We start from the raw sequence: 20502 nt of genomic DNA on the forward strand, positions 1-20502 counted from the left end.
TTATGGACTGATGAAATGAGAGTGAGTCTTTTTTTTTTTTATATATTTATTTAAACCAGCAATATAAGGTCCGTACAAATTTTGCATATCGAGAAAAAACATCATATAGAGAAAGCCAAACATAGATAAACAATATACTAAGACTTTGAGAAATAATTCATATCAAAAGAAAACAGATTATCTCAATATCTTCTAGGTCTCTTTCATGACGGTCAATTAATATTTAAATAAAGCTATAATTGTACCCAATATTGCTTGGAATTTTCCAGTATTCATTATTACCAATAGAAATAAAATAAAACAAAAACAAAAAAACAAAAACAAGAAAACAAAACAAAACAAAAACAAAAGAAAAAAAAAAAAAAACACAAAAAAAAAAAAAAGAAACTCTCCTTCACCGTCCTCAGACATTTTTTCTTCTTCCCTTACATTGGTTCTTTAACCTTCCCTAGCAAGAGACAAGGAGATAGCAAGTGTTGAATGTCTGAATGGGAATAGTAACTGATCTTGTTGAGCTTTATCTAATGAGCTTATCAAAGAACCCCATTTTTTAAAGAACATATTAACTTCACTCTCCTTATGCGCTTGCACGGCATATTGTTCTATAATCATTTGTTTCATAAGGAAGTTCTTCCATTCTTTGAATTTTAGATTTTTTCTATTATTCCAATTTTTAAATATTATACTCCTGCCAGTAAGTACAGCCATATCTAATAATTTATCATCTTGCTCCGTGCTTTTATTAGTATTCAAGAATACTATTTGTTCTAGATTGATATAACTTTGTCTATGAGAAATTTTTGCGAGCCAATATTCAATTTTTGACCAAAACTGTTTGATCATTGGGCATTCCCATATCATATGAATGAGGTCTGCTGCGTATAGTCTACATTTAGGACATTTATCAAACTCCTTGTTGCCCCATTCTGCTCTTTTTTTAGGGGTATAATATGTTTTGTACAACAATTTTATATGTGCCTCCCTCCATGTCTCTGACAATGTTGTTTTAGCTATTCTCCGTATTGATTCTTTTAGATAGTCTATATCTATCTGATTTATGTAGGGGCTCCACTTTCTAATTAGCTGTTCCAAGTTAGCAAGACCCTCTTGTATCAACATTTCTTTATACCAAGGTGATATGGAGTATATTCCTTGCCTAATCATTCCTATCCGAGATTCCATTCTTCCCCAATTCCATTCATACCCATTATTTCTAATAATTTTGTCTACATAATGTTTAATTTGCAAAAAAGCAAAGAATTCATTATTTTGTAGAGAAAACTCTTCCTTTAACATTTCAAAGGTCTTGACATATTTTCTTTCTTGATTTATAATTTGATGTGCAAATTTCAGACCTCTTCTTTCCCAATTTCTAAATACAGCTGAGTTTATACCTTCCGGGAATGCCGGATTGTTCTGTATTTCTAAATATTTGGACATACCTGATTGTATTTTAAGTTTTGCACATATTTTCTGCCAAGCCCAAATAGGATAATACATTGTTTTTGATTTCTTAATCTCTATAGGTAGTTCTTGACATGGTATATGTGTAATATTTTGTAATTTAAATTGAGGGAAAAAAAAATGTTCTATCCTTGGTATTGTATAATATGTAATTTCTGAAAACCACTCCACCACTATTCGACTCAGAATTATCCAATTATAATATTCCAGATTTGGGAGTGCAAGTCCCCCACTTTCCTTTTGTAAATATAGTTTACTCAAGGATATTTCATTCCATATGTATTTTTGAATATCTGATTGCAGCATTTTTAAATCTCTTTTAAGAATCGGAAGTGGAATATTTTGCATAATATACAATATTTTTGGAAAGATTATCATTTTATATAAATTAATTCTGCCAGATATAGATAGGGGTAGTTTGGTCCAGAACTTAAGTTCATCTTTTATCTTCTTAAATAATGGTATATAGTTCATGCCATACCATCTGTCCTCAAATGGGGAGATATAAATTCCTAGATATTTTATGCCATCTTGTGCTATTTTAAAAAATTGATTATTTCTGGAGTTGATTTGTCCATGGATCAGCATCATTTCAGATTTACTGGGATCGATTTTATATCCAGAGAAAGAACTAAAAGTATCTATTATTTCCATAGCTATGGGGATATTTTTTTCCAAATTTCTTACAAATAAAAGTAGGTCATCTGCATATAAAGCTATCTTACACTCATATTGATCTATTTTAATACCTTCCATTCTCTCCCTGAGTACACATGCAAGTGGTTCTATTACAATGTCAAATAATAGGGGAGATAGATGAGAGTGAGTCTTGATGGGCCAGATGGATGGGCCCGTGGCTGGATTGGTAAAGGGCAGAGAGCTCCAGTCCGACTCAGACGCCAGCAAGGTGGAGGTGGAGTACTGGTTTGGGCTGGTATCATCAAAGATGAGCTTGTGGGGCCTTTTCGGGTTGAGGATGGAGTCAAGCTCAACTCCCAGTCCTACTGCCAGTTTCTGGAAGACACCTTCTTCAAGCAGTGGTACAGGAAGAAGTCTGCATCCTTCAAGAAAAACATGATTTTCATGCAGGACAATGCTCCATCACACGCGTCCAAGTACTCCACAGCGTGGCTGGCAAGAAAGGGTATAAAAGAAGAAAATCTAATGACATGGCCTCCTTGTTCACCTGGTCTGAACCCCATTGAGAACCTGTGGTCCATCATCAAATGTGAGATTTACAAGGAGGGAAAACAGTACACCTCTCTGAACAGTGTCTGGGAGGCTGTGGTTGCTGCTGCACGCAATGTTGATGGTGAACAGATCAAAACACTGACAGAATCCATGGATGGCAGGCTTTTGAGTGTCCTTGCAAAGAAAGGTGGCTATATTGGTCACTGATTTGTTTTTGTTCTGTTTTTGAATGTCAGAAATGTATATTTGTGAATGTTGAGATGTTATATTGGTTTCACTGGTAAAAATAAATAATTGAAATGGGTATATATTTGTTTTTTGTTAAGTTGCCTAATAATTATGCACAGTAATAGTCACCTGCACACACAGATATCCCCCTAAAATAGCTATAACTAAAAACAGACTAAAAACTACTTCCAAAACTATTCAGCTTTGATATTAATGAGTTTTTTGGGTTCATTGAGAACATGGTTGTTGTTCAATAATAAAATTAATCCTCAAAAATACAAGTTGCCTAATAATTCTGCACTCCCTGTAAGACACAGGGTAATCATTAAAATCCCACCACCTACCCCTTTAAGACACAAGGTAATCAATCAAATCTCCCCATATACCCCTTTAAGACAAAGGGTAATTAGTAAAATTCCCCCAATTGTCCCTTTAAGACAAAGGGTAATCAGTAAAATCATTCTTAACTACCCCATTAAGACACAGGGTAATCGGTAAAATCACCTCAACTACCCCTTTAAGACACAGGGTAATAAATAAAATCCTGCCCACCTTCCCCTTTAAGACATAGGGTAATCAATAAAATCTCCCCACCTACCCCTTTAATACACAGGGTAATCAGTAAAATCATTCTCAACTACCACATTAAGACACAGAATAATCAGTAAAATCAACTCAATTACCCCTTTAAGACACAGGGTAATCAATAAAATCCTGCCCAGCTTCCAATTTAAGACACAGGGTAATCAACAAAATCCCACCACCTACCCTTTTAATACACAGGGTAATCAATAAAATCACTCCACCTTCCCCTTTAAGACACAGGGTATTTAGTAAAATTCCCTCAACTGCCCCTTTAAGACACAAGGTATGATGTAAAATCACCCTCAACTACCCCTTTAAGACACAGGGGAATCAGTGAAATCACCATCAATTACCCCTTTAAGACACAGGGTAATCAGTAAAAGCATTCTCAACTACCCGATTAAGACACAGAGTAATCGGTAAACTCACCTCAACTACCCCTTTAAGACACAGGATAATCAATACAATGCTGACCATCTTCCCCTTTAAGACACAGGATAATCAGTGAAATCCCACCACCTACCCCTTTAAGACAAAAGGTAATCAATAAAATCTCCCCACATACCCCTTTAAGACAAAGGGTAATTAGTGAAATTCCCCCAATTGTCCCTTTAAGACACAGGGTAATCAGTAAAATCATTCTTAACTACCCCATTAAGACACACTGTAATCAGTAAAATCACCTCAACTACTCCTTTAAGACACAGGGTAATCAATAAAATCCTGCCCACCTTCCCTTTTAAGACATAGGGTAATCAGTAAAATCCCACCACCTACCCCTTCAAGATAAAGGGTAATCAGTAAAATCCCACCACCTACTCCTTTAAGACACAGGTAATCAATAAAATCTCCCCACCTACCCCTTTAAGACACAGGGTAATCAGTAAAATCATTCTCAACTACCACATTAAGACACAGGGTAATCAGTAAAATCAATTATACTACCCCTTTAAGACACAGGGTAATTAATAAAATCCTGCCCACCTTCCCCTTTAAGACACAGGGTAATCAGTAAAATCCCACCACCTACCCCTTTTAAGACAAAGGGTAAGCAATACAATCTCCCCACCACCCCTTTAAGACAAAGGGTAATCAGTAAAATACCCCCAATTGCCCCTTTAAGACACAGGGTAATCAGTAAAATCTCCCTCAACTATCCCTTTAATAGGGTAATCAGTAAAATCACCCTCAACTACCCCTTTAAGACACAGGGTAATAAGTAAAATCATCCTCAACTACACCTTTAAGACACAGGGTAATCAATAAAATCTCCCCACCTACCCCTTTAAGACACAGGGTAATCAGTAAAGTCACCCTCAACTACCCCTTTAAGACGCAGGGTAATCAGTAAAATCACCTCAACAACCCCTTTAAGACACAGAGTAAACAGTACAATTCCACCCAACTGCCCCTTTACGACACAGGGATATCAGTAACAAAAACAGCTACCCCTTTAAGACACGCAGTTTGAGGGCATTTAAATGTAAAAATGTTATGAATATCTGATAAAATCCTCGGGCGGGGTATGCAAATCGGATAGAACACAGGCTGCTGTGACAGCCAGGGCAGCTGCTTTCCCTTTCAATCAGTTTGCGCCATCACTGTAACACTTCCTGCCTGAAATCTAGTCAGGCATATAAAACAATCTGAGCGTAAAAAAAAGGTTCATAAAACAATTTTATGTCGACAAAACAAGTTCAAATATTAAAAATGCATGGCCTATCTGGGCTTCCGTAATATACAGCAGCGTTTTAACCCTTCTATGTTAACACACAGTATAGTAATATAACCTGTGCCTCAGCACAGAGCATATTTTGGCTGGTAGTTTTATTTACCTATGTTGCCAGCCATCCTTGCTGTGCACCATGTTCCATATGAAAATGCTGGCAGTGGCCTATCCAAGAAGACTGCTCCCATATGAAGAAATATTACCGGCTAATTTCTAAACAAATGAACCTAACTAATTTCCCTTGGGACTAAAAATAACAAATATTCTTAGGAACTTCAAAGGCTTTATTAAAGGGACACTGAACCCAAATTTTTTCTTTTGTGATTCAGATTGAGCATTACATTTTAAGCAACTTTCTAACTTACTCCTATTATAAAATTGTCCTTATTCTCTTGCTATCTTTATTTGAAATGCAAGAATATAAGTTTAGATGCTGGTCCATTTTTGGTGAACAACCTGGGTTGTTCTTGCTGATTGGTTGATAAATTCATCCACCAATAAAAAAAATGCTGTCCAGCGTGCTGAACAAAAAAAAAACGTAGATAAATTATTTTTCAAATAAAGATAGCAATAGGAGTAAATTAGAAAGTTGCTTAAAATTGCACGCTTTATCTGAATCACAAAAGAAAAAATTTGGGCTCAGTGTTCCTTTAAATTAGGTGGCATGATAAAGTCACAGTATCTCTCACAATGAAAGTCACTGGGGGTGATCAACTTAGACACAAGTCACTCTCCAAAAACTAGTAAATAAGATCTATAGGAAAACAATGGAAATTGAGTTGTTTTTCACTTGGGAGTTATTTTTGAGCTTTTAAGGAGTTTGAGTTTTAGTGCTATTGCTTTCTGTTTTGGTGCTAAATGTTTGTATAAGTATTCTCTTTTATTCCTATTTGATTAAATCCATTATTTGTCTATGTTTGAATACACATATAGAGTATCTATCTCTATATAGCCTCTATTCTTTTTTTTTTTTAGCTTAAAGGGACACTAAAGTCAAAATACAACTTTAATGATTGACACAGAGCAAGTTATATCTATTATAAAATGATGCTTACTGAGCATTGAAGATTTTGGCATTCTTTCACGAAATAAATGCCAGACGGCCAGATTACGAGTTTTGCGTTATGAGCGGCTCGGTAATAACTTGCAAGTTATTTCCACCGCTCACCTTTAATAGCGCTGCTATTACAGGTTTTCCAAAAACCTGCATTAGCGGGCAATATGGTTGCGTTGAGCTCCATACCGCACACAAATACCAGAGCTGCTTTGAGCTAGTTTTACGTGCTCGTGCACGATTTCCCCATAGATATTAATGGGGAGAGCCGGCTAAAAAGAAGCCTAACACCTGCAATAAAGGAGCGTAAAGCTCAGTAACACAGCCCCACCCTAACATAAACCCTGATTCTGAACACCCCTAATCTGTTGCCCCCGACATCGATGACACCTATTATTACACTTATTAATCCCTAATCTGCCGCCCCCAACATTGCCGCCACCTACCTACACTTATTAACCCCTAATCTACCGCTCCCAACGTCGCCGCCGCCACTATACTAAAGTTATTAACCCCTAAACATAAACAGAGGCGCCACATGTGTAGGTCAATAAAAACCACTTAATCCAAAATAGACAAGATGCAGGGTACTCACAAACGTGAAGGCACTCTCTTGTGCCTGTTAGGAGCAGGCTGGTAGTCAATCAGCAAACCAGCAGGCTGTGCAAAGGAGTCGTGGTATCCTGAAACAGTGGATCTCCAGAACGGCAAACCTGGCCTGGATGACTTCCTGTGAGTTGGCGAAGGGGAGAAACGCTAAACAGCCCTTGGGTTACTTGAGAGAAGATTGATACACACACACCAGTCTTTGTAAATCTTAAAACTGATATTTATTATTGTACAAAATAAAAATACCAGCAATGTAACAAGTTACAGCTGGGTGTGTTCAAATCAAATCTCCTATACCAAACAGAGATGTAAAGCGACGCATTTCTCGGGTGTACCCCCGTTTCCTCAGGCTTGTATACTCTGACTATGTCTTAGTTCCCCTTAAATAGGGCTCAGTAACCACATGTTTTCAATAAACACTCCCCTTCCTTCACATAAACCAATAAAACCCTTCCTTTCTCCACACACCCACTTGTTGCGATGATTAAGCTAATATTATTAATATTATTAATTAGGGGCAATATTGTGGTCTTTTTCCTATTTCCCTAAGAGTTGTATTCTGTAAATAAGTGATTGTGCAATTTTCTACATTTTATCTTTAGCCGATCATGTGTAAATTTTCGAGTGCACCTAAATAAATAAACTGCATCAGTGTCGTCTTGTTAGCCAATCATAACCATATTTAGGGAGGCTTGTGTTGTATAAAACATCTGATTGGTCTATGTCATAATAGTACATGGACTACAACTACCATGATGCAATAGTGTCTGATTCGTGGGAGCAATATTACCAGATTATGATAGGATCGGACGCTGTCTAGTTTCCATAGATACCCGCTCAAGCGGATGTGATGTAAGCGCTAATGTTTATGATAGGGACTCTGTGGAGTTTTCCTAGTCTGTACGTAATACTCCCAAATGGTGATTGGTCCATGTGGTGTGTGTGGCCAGCCATCTGATTGGCTATAATTAAGAACTTACCTAAATATATCGTGTGGTCACAAAGAGGAAAATGATAAAAAATAATATCTGTGTATATACATCTATAATTAAACTCGCAATCCCCCTTATGCAGTGCATGTCTCTATGCGCAACTACCCTAAACACTGCTTGCAGAAATATAAATATGTGATCAGTGTCAGTGTCAAGTGATTGTATGACTAAAGATCGAGTTGTTGGATAATCCACACTTAAATATGTGATACATAAAAAGCTCGATCTGTTATGTGGTATATATGTGTTAGTTGAACACAATACCCAGGAGGGTGGTGGGTCCGTTAGAGTGGAAGTGAATGTTACTGCTGTGCTCTTGGTGACTAGGAAAACTCCACAGAGTCCCTATCATAAACATTAGCGCTTACATCACATCCGCTTGAGCGGGTATCTATGGAAACTAGACAGCGTCCGATCCTATCATAATCTGGTAATATCGCTCCCACGAATCAGACACTATTGCATCATGGTAGTTGTAGTCCATGTACTATTATGACATAGACCAATCAGATGTTTTATACAACACAAGCCTCCCTAAATATGGTTATGATTGGCTAACAAGACGACACTGATGCAGTTTATTTATTTAGGTGCACTCGAAAATTTACACATGATCGGCTAAAGATAAAATGTAGAAAATTGCACAATCACTTATTTACAGAATACAACTCTTAGGGAAATAGGAAAAAGACCACAATATTGCCCCTAATTAATAATATTAATAATATTAGCTTAATCATCGCAACAAGTGGGTGTGTGGAGAAAGGAAGGGTTTTATTGGTTTATGTGAAGGAAGGGGAGTGTTTATTGAAAACATGTGGTTACTGAGCCCTATTTAAGGGGAACTAAGACACAGTCAGAGTATACAAGCCTGAGGAAACGGGGGTACACCCGAGAAACGCGTCGCTTTACATCTCTGTTTGGTATAGGAGATTTGATTTTAACACACCCAGCTGTAACTTGTTACATTGCTGGTATTTTTATTTTGTACAATAATAAATATCAGTTTTAAGATTTACAAAGACTGGTGTGTGTGTATCAATCTTCTCTCAAGTAACCCAAGGGCTGTTTAGCCTTTCTCCCCTTCGCCAACTCACAGGAAGTCATCCAGGCCAGGTTTGCCGTTCTGGAGATCCACTGTTTCAGGATACCACGACTCCTTTGCACAGCCAGCTGGTTTGCTGATTGAATACCAGCCTGCTCCTAACAGGCACAAGAGAGTGCCTTCACGTTTGTGAGTACCCTGCATCTTGTCTATTTTGGATTAAGTGGTTTTTATTGACCTACACATGTGGCGCCTCTGTTTATGTTTTGATTACAGCTATCCTTCCTAGAAGACTCATCATTTTTTGGAGTGAAGACCGAGAGCTGCCTTTTCCTCACACTGACTTTTGTGGGACTATTTCATATACCTCGCACATAGGTCATTACCTAGTGCCACGTGTGTATATATATATATCCATTTGTAAATATTTTATACATATAATCCATATATATTTCTGCATTTTTATATTTTTTTACATTTTTAAATATATTTTTTAAATATACATTTGGTGTTATACGCACCGATAACACCTGGTTAAATTCTTATCACTGTTGTATAGCGCCTCCTATAGGTGATCTGTGTGAATTTGTAGTACAGATTTCCGGTTCATTTATTAATTAACCCCTAAACCTCTGGCCTCCCACATCACTAACACTAAATAAATATATTAACCCCTAAACCTAACCCAACCCTAAGTCTAACCCTAACACCCCTAACTTTAATATAATTAAAATAAATCTAAATAAAACTTACTATCATTATCAAACTAATTCCTATTTAAAACTAAATACTTACCTGTAAAATAAACCCTAAGCTAGCTACAATAACTAATAGTTACATTGTAGCTATCTTAGGTTTAATTTTTATTTCACATCTAAGTTTGTATTTATTTTAACTAGGTAGACTAGTTAGTAAATAGTTATTAACTATTTACTAACTATCTAGTTAGTACATAGTTATTAACTATTTACTCACTATCTAGTTAAAATAAATACAAATTTACCTGTAAAATAAAACCTAACCTGAGTTACACCTAACATTACACTAAAATTAAATAAATTTCATTCATTAAATACAATTAACTAAATTACAAAAAAAAATAAACACTAAATTAAACAAAATAAAAAAGAAATGATCAAATAATTAAACTAATTACACCTAATCTAATAGCCCTATCAAAATAAAAAAGCCATCCAAAATAGAAAAAATGCTAGCCTAAACTAAACTGCCAATAGCCCTTAAAAGGGCCTTTTGCGGGGCATTGCCCCAAAGAAATCAGCTCTTTTACCTGTAAAAAAATACAAACAACCCCCCAATATTAAAACCCACCACCCACACAACCAAATTCCCCAAATAAAAGCCTATCTAAAAAAAACTAAGCTCCCCATTGCCTGAAAAGGGCATTTGGATGGGCATTGCCCTTAAAAGGGCATTTAGCTCTTTTTCTGTGCCCAAAACCCTAATTTAAAAATAAAACCCACACAATAAACCCTTAATAAAACCTAACACTAACCCCCGAAGATCCACTTACAGTTTTTGAAGACCGGACATCCATCCTCATCAAGCCGGGAGAAGTCTTCATCCAAGCGGGCAGAAGTCCTCAACAAAGCCGGGAGAAGTCTTCATCCAAGTGGCAAGAAGTGGTCCTCCAGGCGGGCAGAAGTCTTCATCCAGACGGCATCTTCTATCTTCATCCTTCCAATGCGGAGCGGCTCCATCTTCAAGACATCCGGCTCGGAGCATCCTCTTCTTTCGCTGGATCTTGAAGAATGAAGGTTCCTTTAAATGACGTCATCAAAGATGGCATCCCTTGAATTCCGATTGGCTGATAGAATTCTATCAGCCAATCGGAATTAAAGGGTAAAAAATCCTATTGGCTGATGCAATCAGCCAATAGGATTGAGCTTCAATCCTATTGGATGATCCAATCAGCCAATAGGATTGAGCTTGCACTCTATTGGCTGTTCCAATCTTTTTAACACTTTAGTTATCAGTTTTATGCTACAACTTTGTAGCACAAAACCTATAACTACTGACTTTAGATGGCGTTATGAATCTTGTTGGTATAGGCTGTACAGCTCACTTTTTGGCCTCCCAGGCAAACTTTGTAATACCGGCGCTATGGAAGTCCCATTGAAAAAGGACTTTTTGAAAAGTGCGGTAGTTACGTTGCGTTACGGCCAAAACAGTGTGCAGTACAGCTATACCTACAAGACTTGTAATAGCAACGGTAGTGAAAAAGCAGCGTTATGAGCCATAATGCAAAACTCGTAATCTAGCCGAGAGTTTCCATGGTCAGCTACATTTGGCTATTTTTGGTGCCTATTAAATTTATAAAATAATTCAACTCTCTTACATCTGGATTGTTGAGTATATCTGGTGCTGAAAAGAGCTGAATTCCATAGACTGCAGGCATTTTTAACAATAGTTCAGTGAATGAATGCTGAAATGCACATCTGCTGAGCATGTGCAAGAATTCACAGTGTATAGGAGTTTGTGATTCGCTGATGGTTGTCACATGATACAGGTGGAAGAGAAATCAAAGGAAATTTTTAAATTTTTTAGAAAAAAAAAAGATACTGCTCATATGAAATTCAGATTGAGGTATTCCTTATCTTTTTATTAAGTATTTCTTGATTATGAAATTCTGCAATATTTAATTGTCATATCTATAAAGTTCTGAGTATTTCCAGTGGTATTTTTAGCTATAAAATATGAATTAAATATCTATCCAAATATTAAGAGTTAAATATACAAATTGCATATTTTTTTTAATGCCTGGATGCAAGTAAAATATTATTTATTTTTATGTTTATAGAAATTCCTTGTACGTAGGAGAAAAAAAATAATAATACTTTTCCCACCATTTTCTTTTAAATTTAAAGTGAGACAGAATCAAGCCATTATGGTTGGAGCTATTGCTGGAACATTTCTTCTTGTTTTGATTTTTCTGGCAGTTGTTTTTGCCAAGTTCATCCAAAAGTAAGTCTCCATTTAATCATCTCAAATGTTTTATTACTTCATCTTCCTATTTGTGTTTCTTGCAGTTAGCCTTTAACAAAATGATAAATATTAGCACGATTGAGCCCTTGTGATGAGCGCACATACAAACACACTTTATCAAGGGAGTAATCACCATTAAAAACCGCATGTTTTAGGCTGTCTAGACACTGCTGATTGGTTCAGCTGCCATGTCTGCTCACAACCAGCAGTTCACTGCGGCTCCTGAATGGTACTTTACCTATGTTTTTAATCCCTTTATGGCAGTTAAACACATAAATAATATTATGCTTTTAGATAAAATGGACAGATTAGATGGTCTTTCTGTTCTTTTTACATTTTTACATTTTTAATTATTGTATGAATATATCATTACAAAAGCTAGTTTATTCACCCCGTACCTCTTCTATTTTACTTCCATATTAAATTGTGCACAGTTTTAAAGTGATAGCTCCTACTAAGCAAGAGTTTACAGTTTTTTAATATATAAATCTGTGGTTCACTGATGGCTGTCACGTGATGCACTGGCAGGAGAATGGAAGAAAATTCTGAAATATCTCATTAAAAATGTACTGCTCATTTAAAATTCATAATACGTGTTATTGCAAATGCATTGTTTTTTATTATGCATTTGCTGATTATGCAGTTTTAATGTATCTGGTAGTCCACTAGCTTAAAATAATCTTGCAATTAATACCTTTTTAATATCATGTGTAGGCTGCTCATCAAATGGGAATACATAGAACTGGATTCATACTGAGTTAAATGATACCCACAAAGTTATACATAACTGCCAGACTTAGGGCTCCATGTACTAAGAGGCGGGCGGACAGCTTCTTAACTCGCAAAGCTGTCCGCCCGCCTCCGCTACACACGGGCAGCGGATCTATTGATCCGCTTGCCCGTATGTATCATTACACACTCAGCGGAGTGTGTAATGCCCGCCCCTTCAGTCGCGCGACCAATCACGCGACTGAAGGGGCTGTCAATCACCGAGAGCGAGCGAGCTCTCGGTGATTCTGCTTCGCCACCTAAGAGGTGGCGTAGGGTGTAGGAAGCAGCGGTCTAATGACCGCTGCTTCTTACATTGCGGGAAGCAGGCTCGCATATGCGAACCTGCCCCGCAAAGGCTCCGGAGCAGCTTTCGCTGCTTCGTACATGGAGCCCTTAAAGTTTATTATTTTCTTCCTATCGGATCTCCAAATGCGTTGTTTAGCTACTGAACAGCTTTCCTTGTTTGCAGCATGCAATAAGAATTAGGTTTCAAGATTTGTGACAACCATTAGTCCTTTTCTTTGGCTTTTACAATTAAAGGGACAGTCTACACCAGAATTTTTATTGTTTAAAAAGATAGATCATCCCTTTATTATCCATTCCCCAGTTTTGCATAACCAACACAGTTATATTAATATGTTTTACCTCTGTGATTACTTTGTATCTAAGCCTCTGCAGACTGCCCCCTTATCTCAGTGCTTTTGACAGACATGCAGTTTAGCCAATCAGCACAGACTCCTAAATAACTCCATGAGAGTGAGCACAATGTTATCTATATGGCCCACATGAACTACTACTGTCTAACTGTGAAAAACTTTCAAAATGCTCTGTTCTAAGAGGCAGTTTTCAACGGTTTAGAAATCAGTTTGAGCCTAGCTAGGTTTAGCTTTTCAAAAATACCACCAAGGGATTAAAGCAAATTTAATGATAAAAGTCAATTGGAACGTTGTTTAAAATTACATACCCTATCTGAATCACAAAAGTTTAATTTTGACTAGACGGTCCCTTTAAGAAAATGCAGAAGTATACAGTAAATCTACTTTATCTCTGTTAGTATTAACCTTATGCAAATGCATTTAATAGTGTTGTTTATGTCTTTAAGTAAACATTTACTTTCATTTGTGTTTGTTCATTTCATTGTTAATGCTCGTTATCTGTTTATTTTTGCAAGAAAAAAACAATTTCAGAAGGAAGGAACCACAGAGGTTAACCCTGCGGATGAAGCAATTTACTGCAATACAAAAATGACAACACCAGACTCTGATGTATGTGACAATATCAAATTAGCTTTGTTGAAGAGCAGGTTTAGACACAGCACTGTGCTATTAGGTGCTAGCTGAACACATATGGCGAGCCACTGACAAGAGGCAAATGGATGCAGCCAACAATCACCAGCTAGCTCCCATCAGAGAATTGTTGCTTCTGAGGCTACCGCTGTATTCTATTCAACAAAGGATTCTAAAAGAACAAGCAAATTTCATTATAGAAGAAAATTAGAAAATTGCATCCTCTATGAATTATGGAAATGCAATTTTAATTTTACTGTTTGTTTAAGCTTAGTGTTCATTAATATACAACAGATGTGGGTTAAGCAACTTAATAGATAAATATATAAATGTTTGTCTCACTAAACACACTGCTTATTTATACAATACAATACCATTGTAAAAACTGATTGCTGAATTATCAGAAAATAGGTGATACAGAAGTAGAGAATAATGTGTAGTGATTAATATATGTCCTAAGACTAACTCTGGCTTCAAAATTGTAAGCATACGTTTCTAACATTGATTACCTGACTTTTTAAACAGTGAAACTATTGCTTATTCAAATATCTTTATTTCTCTCTTGCATTTAAACTATAAGTATTTTAGACACATTAAACTTTCTTGTTAATGCTTGGGAGGGTAATTTCTGCACAGATAGCATTATAATTAATTGTAAAATACCCACACTCTCATATAGCACTCACACTCTTATATAACACACACACACCACACACTCTCCTACAACACACACAAGTCGAGACCCAGTAAACATTGTATTGCGACCCAGTAATGGGTCCCGACCCGTGGCTTGAAGAAACCTGGCTTAAAGTATGTTTTTTTTCTGTAGTTTTGTTTATCTGTGATCTTCTGTTGCTTGTGTAGTGAGGTGTCAGGTAAGGGGAAGCCATGAGACGTGAATTGTGGTATATATAATACTAGGGAGATAGGAGGGAATAGATTAGGGAGTAGGGCAGCTCAAAAGTCGTGCACAATTTGGAACATGTTTAATTTCCCCCATGTATATACTGAGAGAATGGGTAATAAATTTATTATTTTATTTATCTTTTTAAACAATAAACATTTTCATGAAGACCGTCCCTTTAAAGAAAAGCAGAAGTCACATGGATTGTTGTGGTTTCTTTGTACTTTTCACCATGAAACTGAGAACATGTAAAAGCAGTATTCCAAACCAACAGCAAACAATTTTACCACACAATTTTTATATTTATGATTTTTAGACTAAAACAACTTCCTAAGACCACTTGAACCCCTATTTAGCTTGTTTTGAACAGCAGATATTGGTTGTTTGCTCAGCTTTTTAATGATAAATGTGTTAAATTGAAATATTTCTGAACTCTCGGTTGAGATGTTAACGTTACTGTTTCCTGGTTCAATACAAATACTGCTCAAATTATGGTTTTAAACTAATAAGAATGTACATACTGTAACTTAAAGGGACAATGAAACCAAATTTTATCTTTTGTGATTCAGATAGAGCATGCAATTGTAAGCAACTTTCTAATTTACTCCTATTATCAATTTTTCTTCATTCTCTTGCTATCTTTATATGAACAGCAAGAATGTAAGTTTAGAAGCTGGACCATTTTTGGTTCACAACCTGGGTTGTGCATGCTGGTGGCTAAATGATGTACAGTGTTCGGACCCAAAAAATGGCTGGCTCCTTAGCTTAGATGCCTTCTTTTTCAAATAAAGATATCAATAGAATAAAGAAAAACTGATAATAGGAGTACATTAGAAAGTTGCTTAAAATTGCATCCTCTATCTGAATCACGAAAGAAAAAAATTGGTTTAGTATCCCTTTAAATACAATTATCAGAATGCTCATGTATTGCAGCAATGAACATCCTGAATATTATAAAAAATGTGTTATACATTTATTTCCCCTTATACATTGGTTACAAACATTTAGGCCTAGATTTGGAGTTCGGCGGTAGCCGTGAAAACCAGCGTTAGAGGCTCCTAACGCTGGTTTTGGCCGCCCGCTGGTATTTGGAGTCAGTGATTAAAGGGTCTAACGCTCACTTTTCAGCCGCGACTTTTCCATACCGCAGATCCCCTTATGTCAATTGCGTATCCTATCTTTTCAATGGGATCTTTCTAACGCTGGTATTTAGAGTCCTTTCTGAAGTGAGCGTTAGAGCTCTAACGACAAAACTCCAGCCGCCTGAAAATAGCAGGAGTTAAGAGCTTTCTGGCTAACGCCGGTTCATAAAGCTCTTAACTACTGTACCCTAAAGTACACTAACACCCATAAACTACCTATGTACCCCTAAACCGAGCTCCCCCCACATCGCCGCCACTCGATTAAAATTTTTAACCCCTAATCTGCCGACCGCCACCTACGTTATACTTATGTACCCCTAATCTGCTGCCCCTAACCCCGCCGACCCCTATATTACATTTATTAACCTCTAACCTGCCCCCCACAACATCGTCGCCAGCTACTTAAAATAATTAACCCCTAATCTTCCGACCGCAAAGCGCCGCCACCTACTTTATCCCTATGTACCCCTAATCTGCTACCCCTAACACCGCCGACCCCTATATTATATTTATTAACCCCTAATCTGCCCCCCTCAACGTCGCCGACACCTGCCTACACTTATTAACTCCTAATCTGCCGAGCGGACCTGAGCGCTACTATAATAAAGTTATTAACCCCTAATCCGCCTCACTAACCCTATCATAAATAGTATTAACCCCTAATCTGCCCTCCCTAACATCGCCGACACCTAACTTCAATTATTAACCCCTAATCTGACGACCGGAGCTCACCGCTATTCTAATAAATGTATTAACCCCTAAAGCTAAGTCTAACCCTAACACTAACACCCCCCTAACTTAAATATAATTTACATCTAACGAAATAAATTAACTCTTATTAAATAAATTATTCCTATTTAAAGCTAAATACTTACCTGTAAAATAAATCCTAATATAGCTACAATATAAATTATAATTATATTATAGCTATTTTAGGATTAATATTTATTTTACAGATAACTTGTATTTATTTTAACCAGGTACAATAGCTATTAAATAGTTAAGAACTATTTAATAGCTACCTAGTTAAAATAATAACAAATTTACCTGTAAAATAAATCCTAACCTAAGATATAATTAAATTTAACACTACCCTATCAATAAAATAATTAAATAAACTACCTACAATTACCTACAATTAACCTAACACTACACTATCAATAAATTAATTAAACACAATTGCTACAAATAAATACAATTAAATAAACTATCTAAAGTACAAAAAATAAAAAAGAACTAAGTTACAAAACATAAAAAAATATTTACAAACATAAGAAAAATATTACAACAATTTTAAACTAATTACACCTACTCTAAGCCCCCTAATAAAATAACAAAGCCCCCCAAAATAAAAAATTCCCTACCCTATTCTAAATTAAAAAAGTTACAAGCTCTTTTACCTTACCAGCCCTGAACAGGGCCCTTTGCGGGGCATGCCCCAAGAAGTTCAGCTCTTTTGCCTGTAAAAGAATAAATACAATACCCCCCCCCAACATTACAACCCACCACCCACATACCCCTAATCTAACCCAAACCCCCCTTAAATAAACCTAACACTAAGCCCCTGAAGATCTTCCTACCTTGTCTTCACCATCCAGGTATCACCGATCCGTCCTGGCTCCAACATCCTCATCCAACCCAAGCAGGGGTTGGCGATCCATAATCCGGTGCTGAAGAGGTCCAGAAGAGGCTCCAAAGTCTTCCTCCTATCTGGCAAGAAGAGGACATCCGGACCGGCAAACATCTTCTCCAAGCGGCATCTTCGATCTTCTTCCATCCGGAGCGAAGCGGCAGGATCCTGAAGACCTCCAGCGCGGAACATCCACATCCATCCGGACCGACGACTGAACGACGAATGACTGTTCCTTTAAGGGACGTCATCCAAGATGGCGTCCCTCAAATTCCGATTGGCTGATAGGATTCTATCAGCCAATCGGAATTAAGGTAGGAATTTTCTGATTGGCTGATGGAATCAGCCAATCAGAATCTAGTTCAATCCGATTGGCCGATCCAATCAGCCAATCAGATTGAGCTCGCATTCTATTGGCTGATCGGAACAGCCAATAGAATGCGAGCTCAATCTGATTGGCTGATTGGATCAGCCAATCGGATTGAACTTGATTCTGATTGGCTGATTCCATCAGCCAATCAGAAAATTCCTACCTTAATTCCGATTGGCTGATAGAATCCTATCAGCCAATCGGAATTCGAGGGACGCCATCTTGGATGACGTCCCTTAAAGGAACAGTCATTCGTCGTTCAGTCGTCGGTCCGGATGGATGTTCCGCGCTGGAGGTCTTCAGGATCCTGCCGCTTCGCTCCGGATGGAAGAAGATCGAAGATGCCGCTTGGAGAAGATGTTTGCCGGTCCGGATGTCCTCTTCTTGCCGGATAGGAGGAAGACTTTGGAGCCTCTTCTGGACCTCTTCAGCACCGGATTATGGATCGCCAACCCCCGCTTGGGTTGGATGAAGATGTTGGAGCCAGGACGGATCGGTGATACCTGGATGGTGAAGACAAGGTAGGAAGATCTTCAGGGGCTTAGTGTTAGGTTTATTTAAGGGGGGTTTGGGTTAGATTAGGGGTATGTGGGTGGTGGGTTGTAATGTTGGGGGGGGGTATTGTATTTATTCTTTTACAGGCAAAAGAGCTGAACTTCTTGGGGCATGCCCCGCAAAGGGCCCTGTTCAGGGCTGGTAAGGTAAAAGAGCTTGTAACTTTTTTAATCTAGAATAGGGTAGGGAATTTTTTATTTTGGGGGGCTTTGTTATTTTATTAGGGGGCTTAGAGTAGGTGTAATTAGTTTAAAATTGTTGTAATATTTTTCTTATGTTTGTAAATATTTTTTTATTTTTTGTAACTTAGTTCTTTTTTATTTTTGGTACTTTAGCTAGTTTATTTAATTGTATTTATTTGTAGGAATTGTGTTTAATTAATTTATTGATAGTGTAGTGTTAGGTTAATTGTAGGTAATTGTAGGTAGTTTATTTAATTTTTTTATTGATAGTGTAGTGTTAGGTTTAATTATATCTTAGGTTAGGATTTATTTTACAGGTAAATTTGTTATTATTTTAACTAGGTAACTATTAAATAGTTCTTAACTATTTAATAGCTATTGTACCTGGTTAAAATAATTACAAAGTTGCCTGTAAAATAAATATTAATCCTAAAATAGCTACAATGTAATTATAATTTATATTGTAGCTATGTTAGGATTTATTTTACAGGTAAGTATTTAGCTTTAAATAGGAATCATTTATTTAATAAGAGTTAATTTATTTTGTTAGATGTAAATTATATTTAAGTTAGGGGGGGTGTTAGTGTTAGGGTTAGACTTAGCTTTAGGGGTTAATACATTTATTAGAATAGCGGTGAGCTCCGATCGGAAGATTAGGGGTTAATAATTGAAGGTAGGTGTCGGCGATGTTAGGGAGGGCAGATTAGGGGTTAATACTATTTATGATAGGATTAGTGAGGCGGATTAGGGGTTAATAACTTTATTATAGTAGCGCTCAGGTCCGCTCGGCAGATTAGGAGTTAATAAGTGTAGGTAGGTGGCGGCGATGTTGGGAGCGGCAGATTAGGGGTTAATAAATATAATATAGGGGTCGGCGATGTTAGGGCAGCAGATTAGGGATACATAGGGATAACGTAGGTTGCGGCGGTTTACGGAGCGGCAGATTAGGGGTTAAAAAAAATATGCAGGGGTCAGCGATAGCGGGAGCGGCAGAATAGGGGTTAATAAGTGTAAGGTTAGGGGTGTTTAGACTCGGGGTACATGTTAGAGTGTTAGGTGCAGACGTAGGAAGTGTTTCCCCATAGGAAACAATGGGGCTGCGTTAGGAGCTGAACGCTGCTTTTTTGCAGGTGTTAGGTTTTTTTTCAGCTCAAACTGCCCCATTGTTTCCTATGGGGGAATCGTGCACGAGCACGTTTTTGAGGCCGGCCGCGTCCGTAAGCAACTCTGGTATCGAGAGTTGCATTTGCGGTAAAAATGCTCTACGCTCCTTTTTTGGAGCCTAACGCAGCATTTGTTTGAACTCTCGATACCAGAGTTAATTTTATGGTGCGGCCAGAAAAAAGCCCGCGGAGCGTTAACAGCCCTTTTACCGCCAAACTCCAAATCTAGGCCTTTGTGTCCATGAGTGCAGCAACTTGAGAAAAGCTTATTTATTATGGTCCTCCATGTGATTACCCAGTTTGAGTGTATGAAATTTACAGGGTACACTAATACATGACACTTATTCAAATTGTTACAATTAAATACACTATAATAAGCTTATACCTAGTAATACATATTGCATTCAGGGAGCTGTGCTCTAAAGGTCTGTGAGCTCAATCATTTTTTAACAATATAAATTCCTACATACAGTATGTAAATACCATACATTTAATGCTCCACTTCCCTGATGTGACCTGCACCTGTAATAACCTGCAATGACATTCATAACTTTGGTCCCGATTCTATACAACTTACTGGCATGGAGTGAAATTATTAT

At 37.2% G+C, this 20502-nt stretch overlaps 1 protein-coding gene across 1 annotated transcript in view; it reads left to right on the plus strand.

Moving 5' to 3' along the window:
• The window catches only part of LOC128638967 (sialic acid-binding Ig-like lectin 16), a 382221-nt gene that overhangs the window by 356996 nt on the left and 4723 nt on the right, over positions 1 to 20502 (plus strand). The window contains 2 exon segments of the mRNA XM_053691109.1: positions 11783 to 11879; positions 13843 to 13936. Of these exon segments, the coding sequence (XP_053547084.1) occupies positions 11783 to 11879; positions 13843 to 13936 (191 nt within the window).

Source organism: Bombina bombina, chromosome 8, assembly GCF_027579735.1.
Source record: "Bombina bombina isolate aBomBom1 chromosome 8, aBomBom1.pri, whole genome shotgun sequence".
NCBI lineage: Eukaryota > Metazoa > Chordata > Amphibia > Anura > Bombinatoridae > Bombina > Bombina bombina.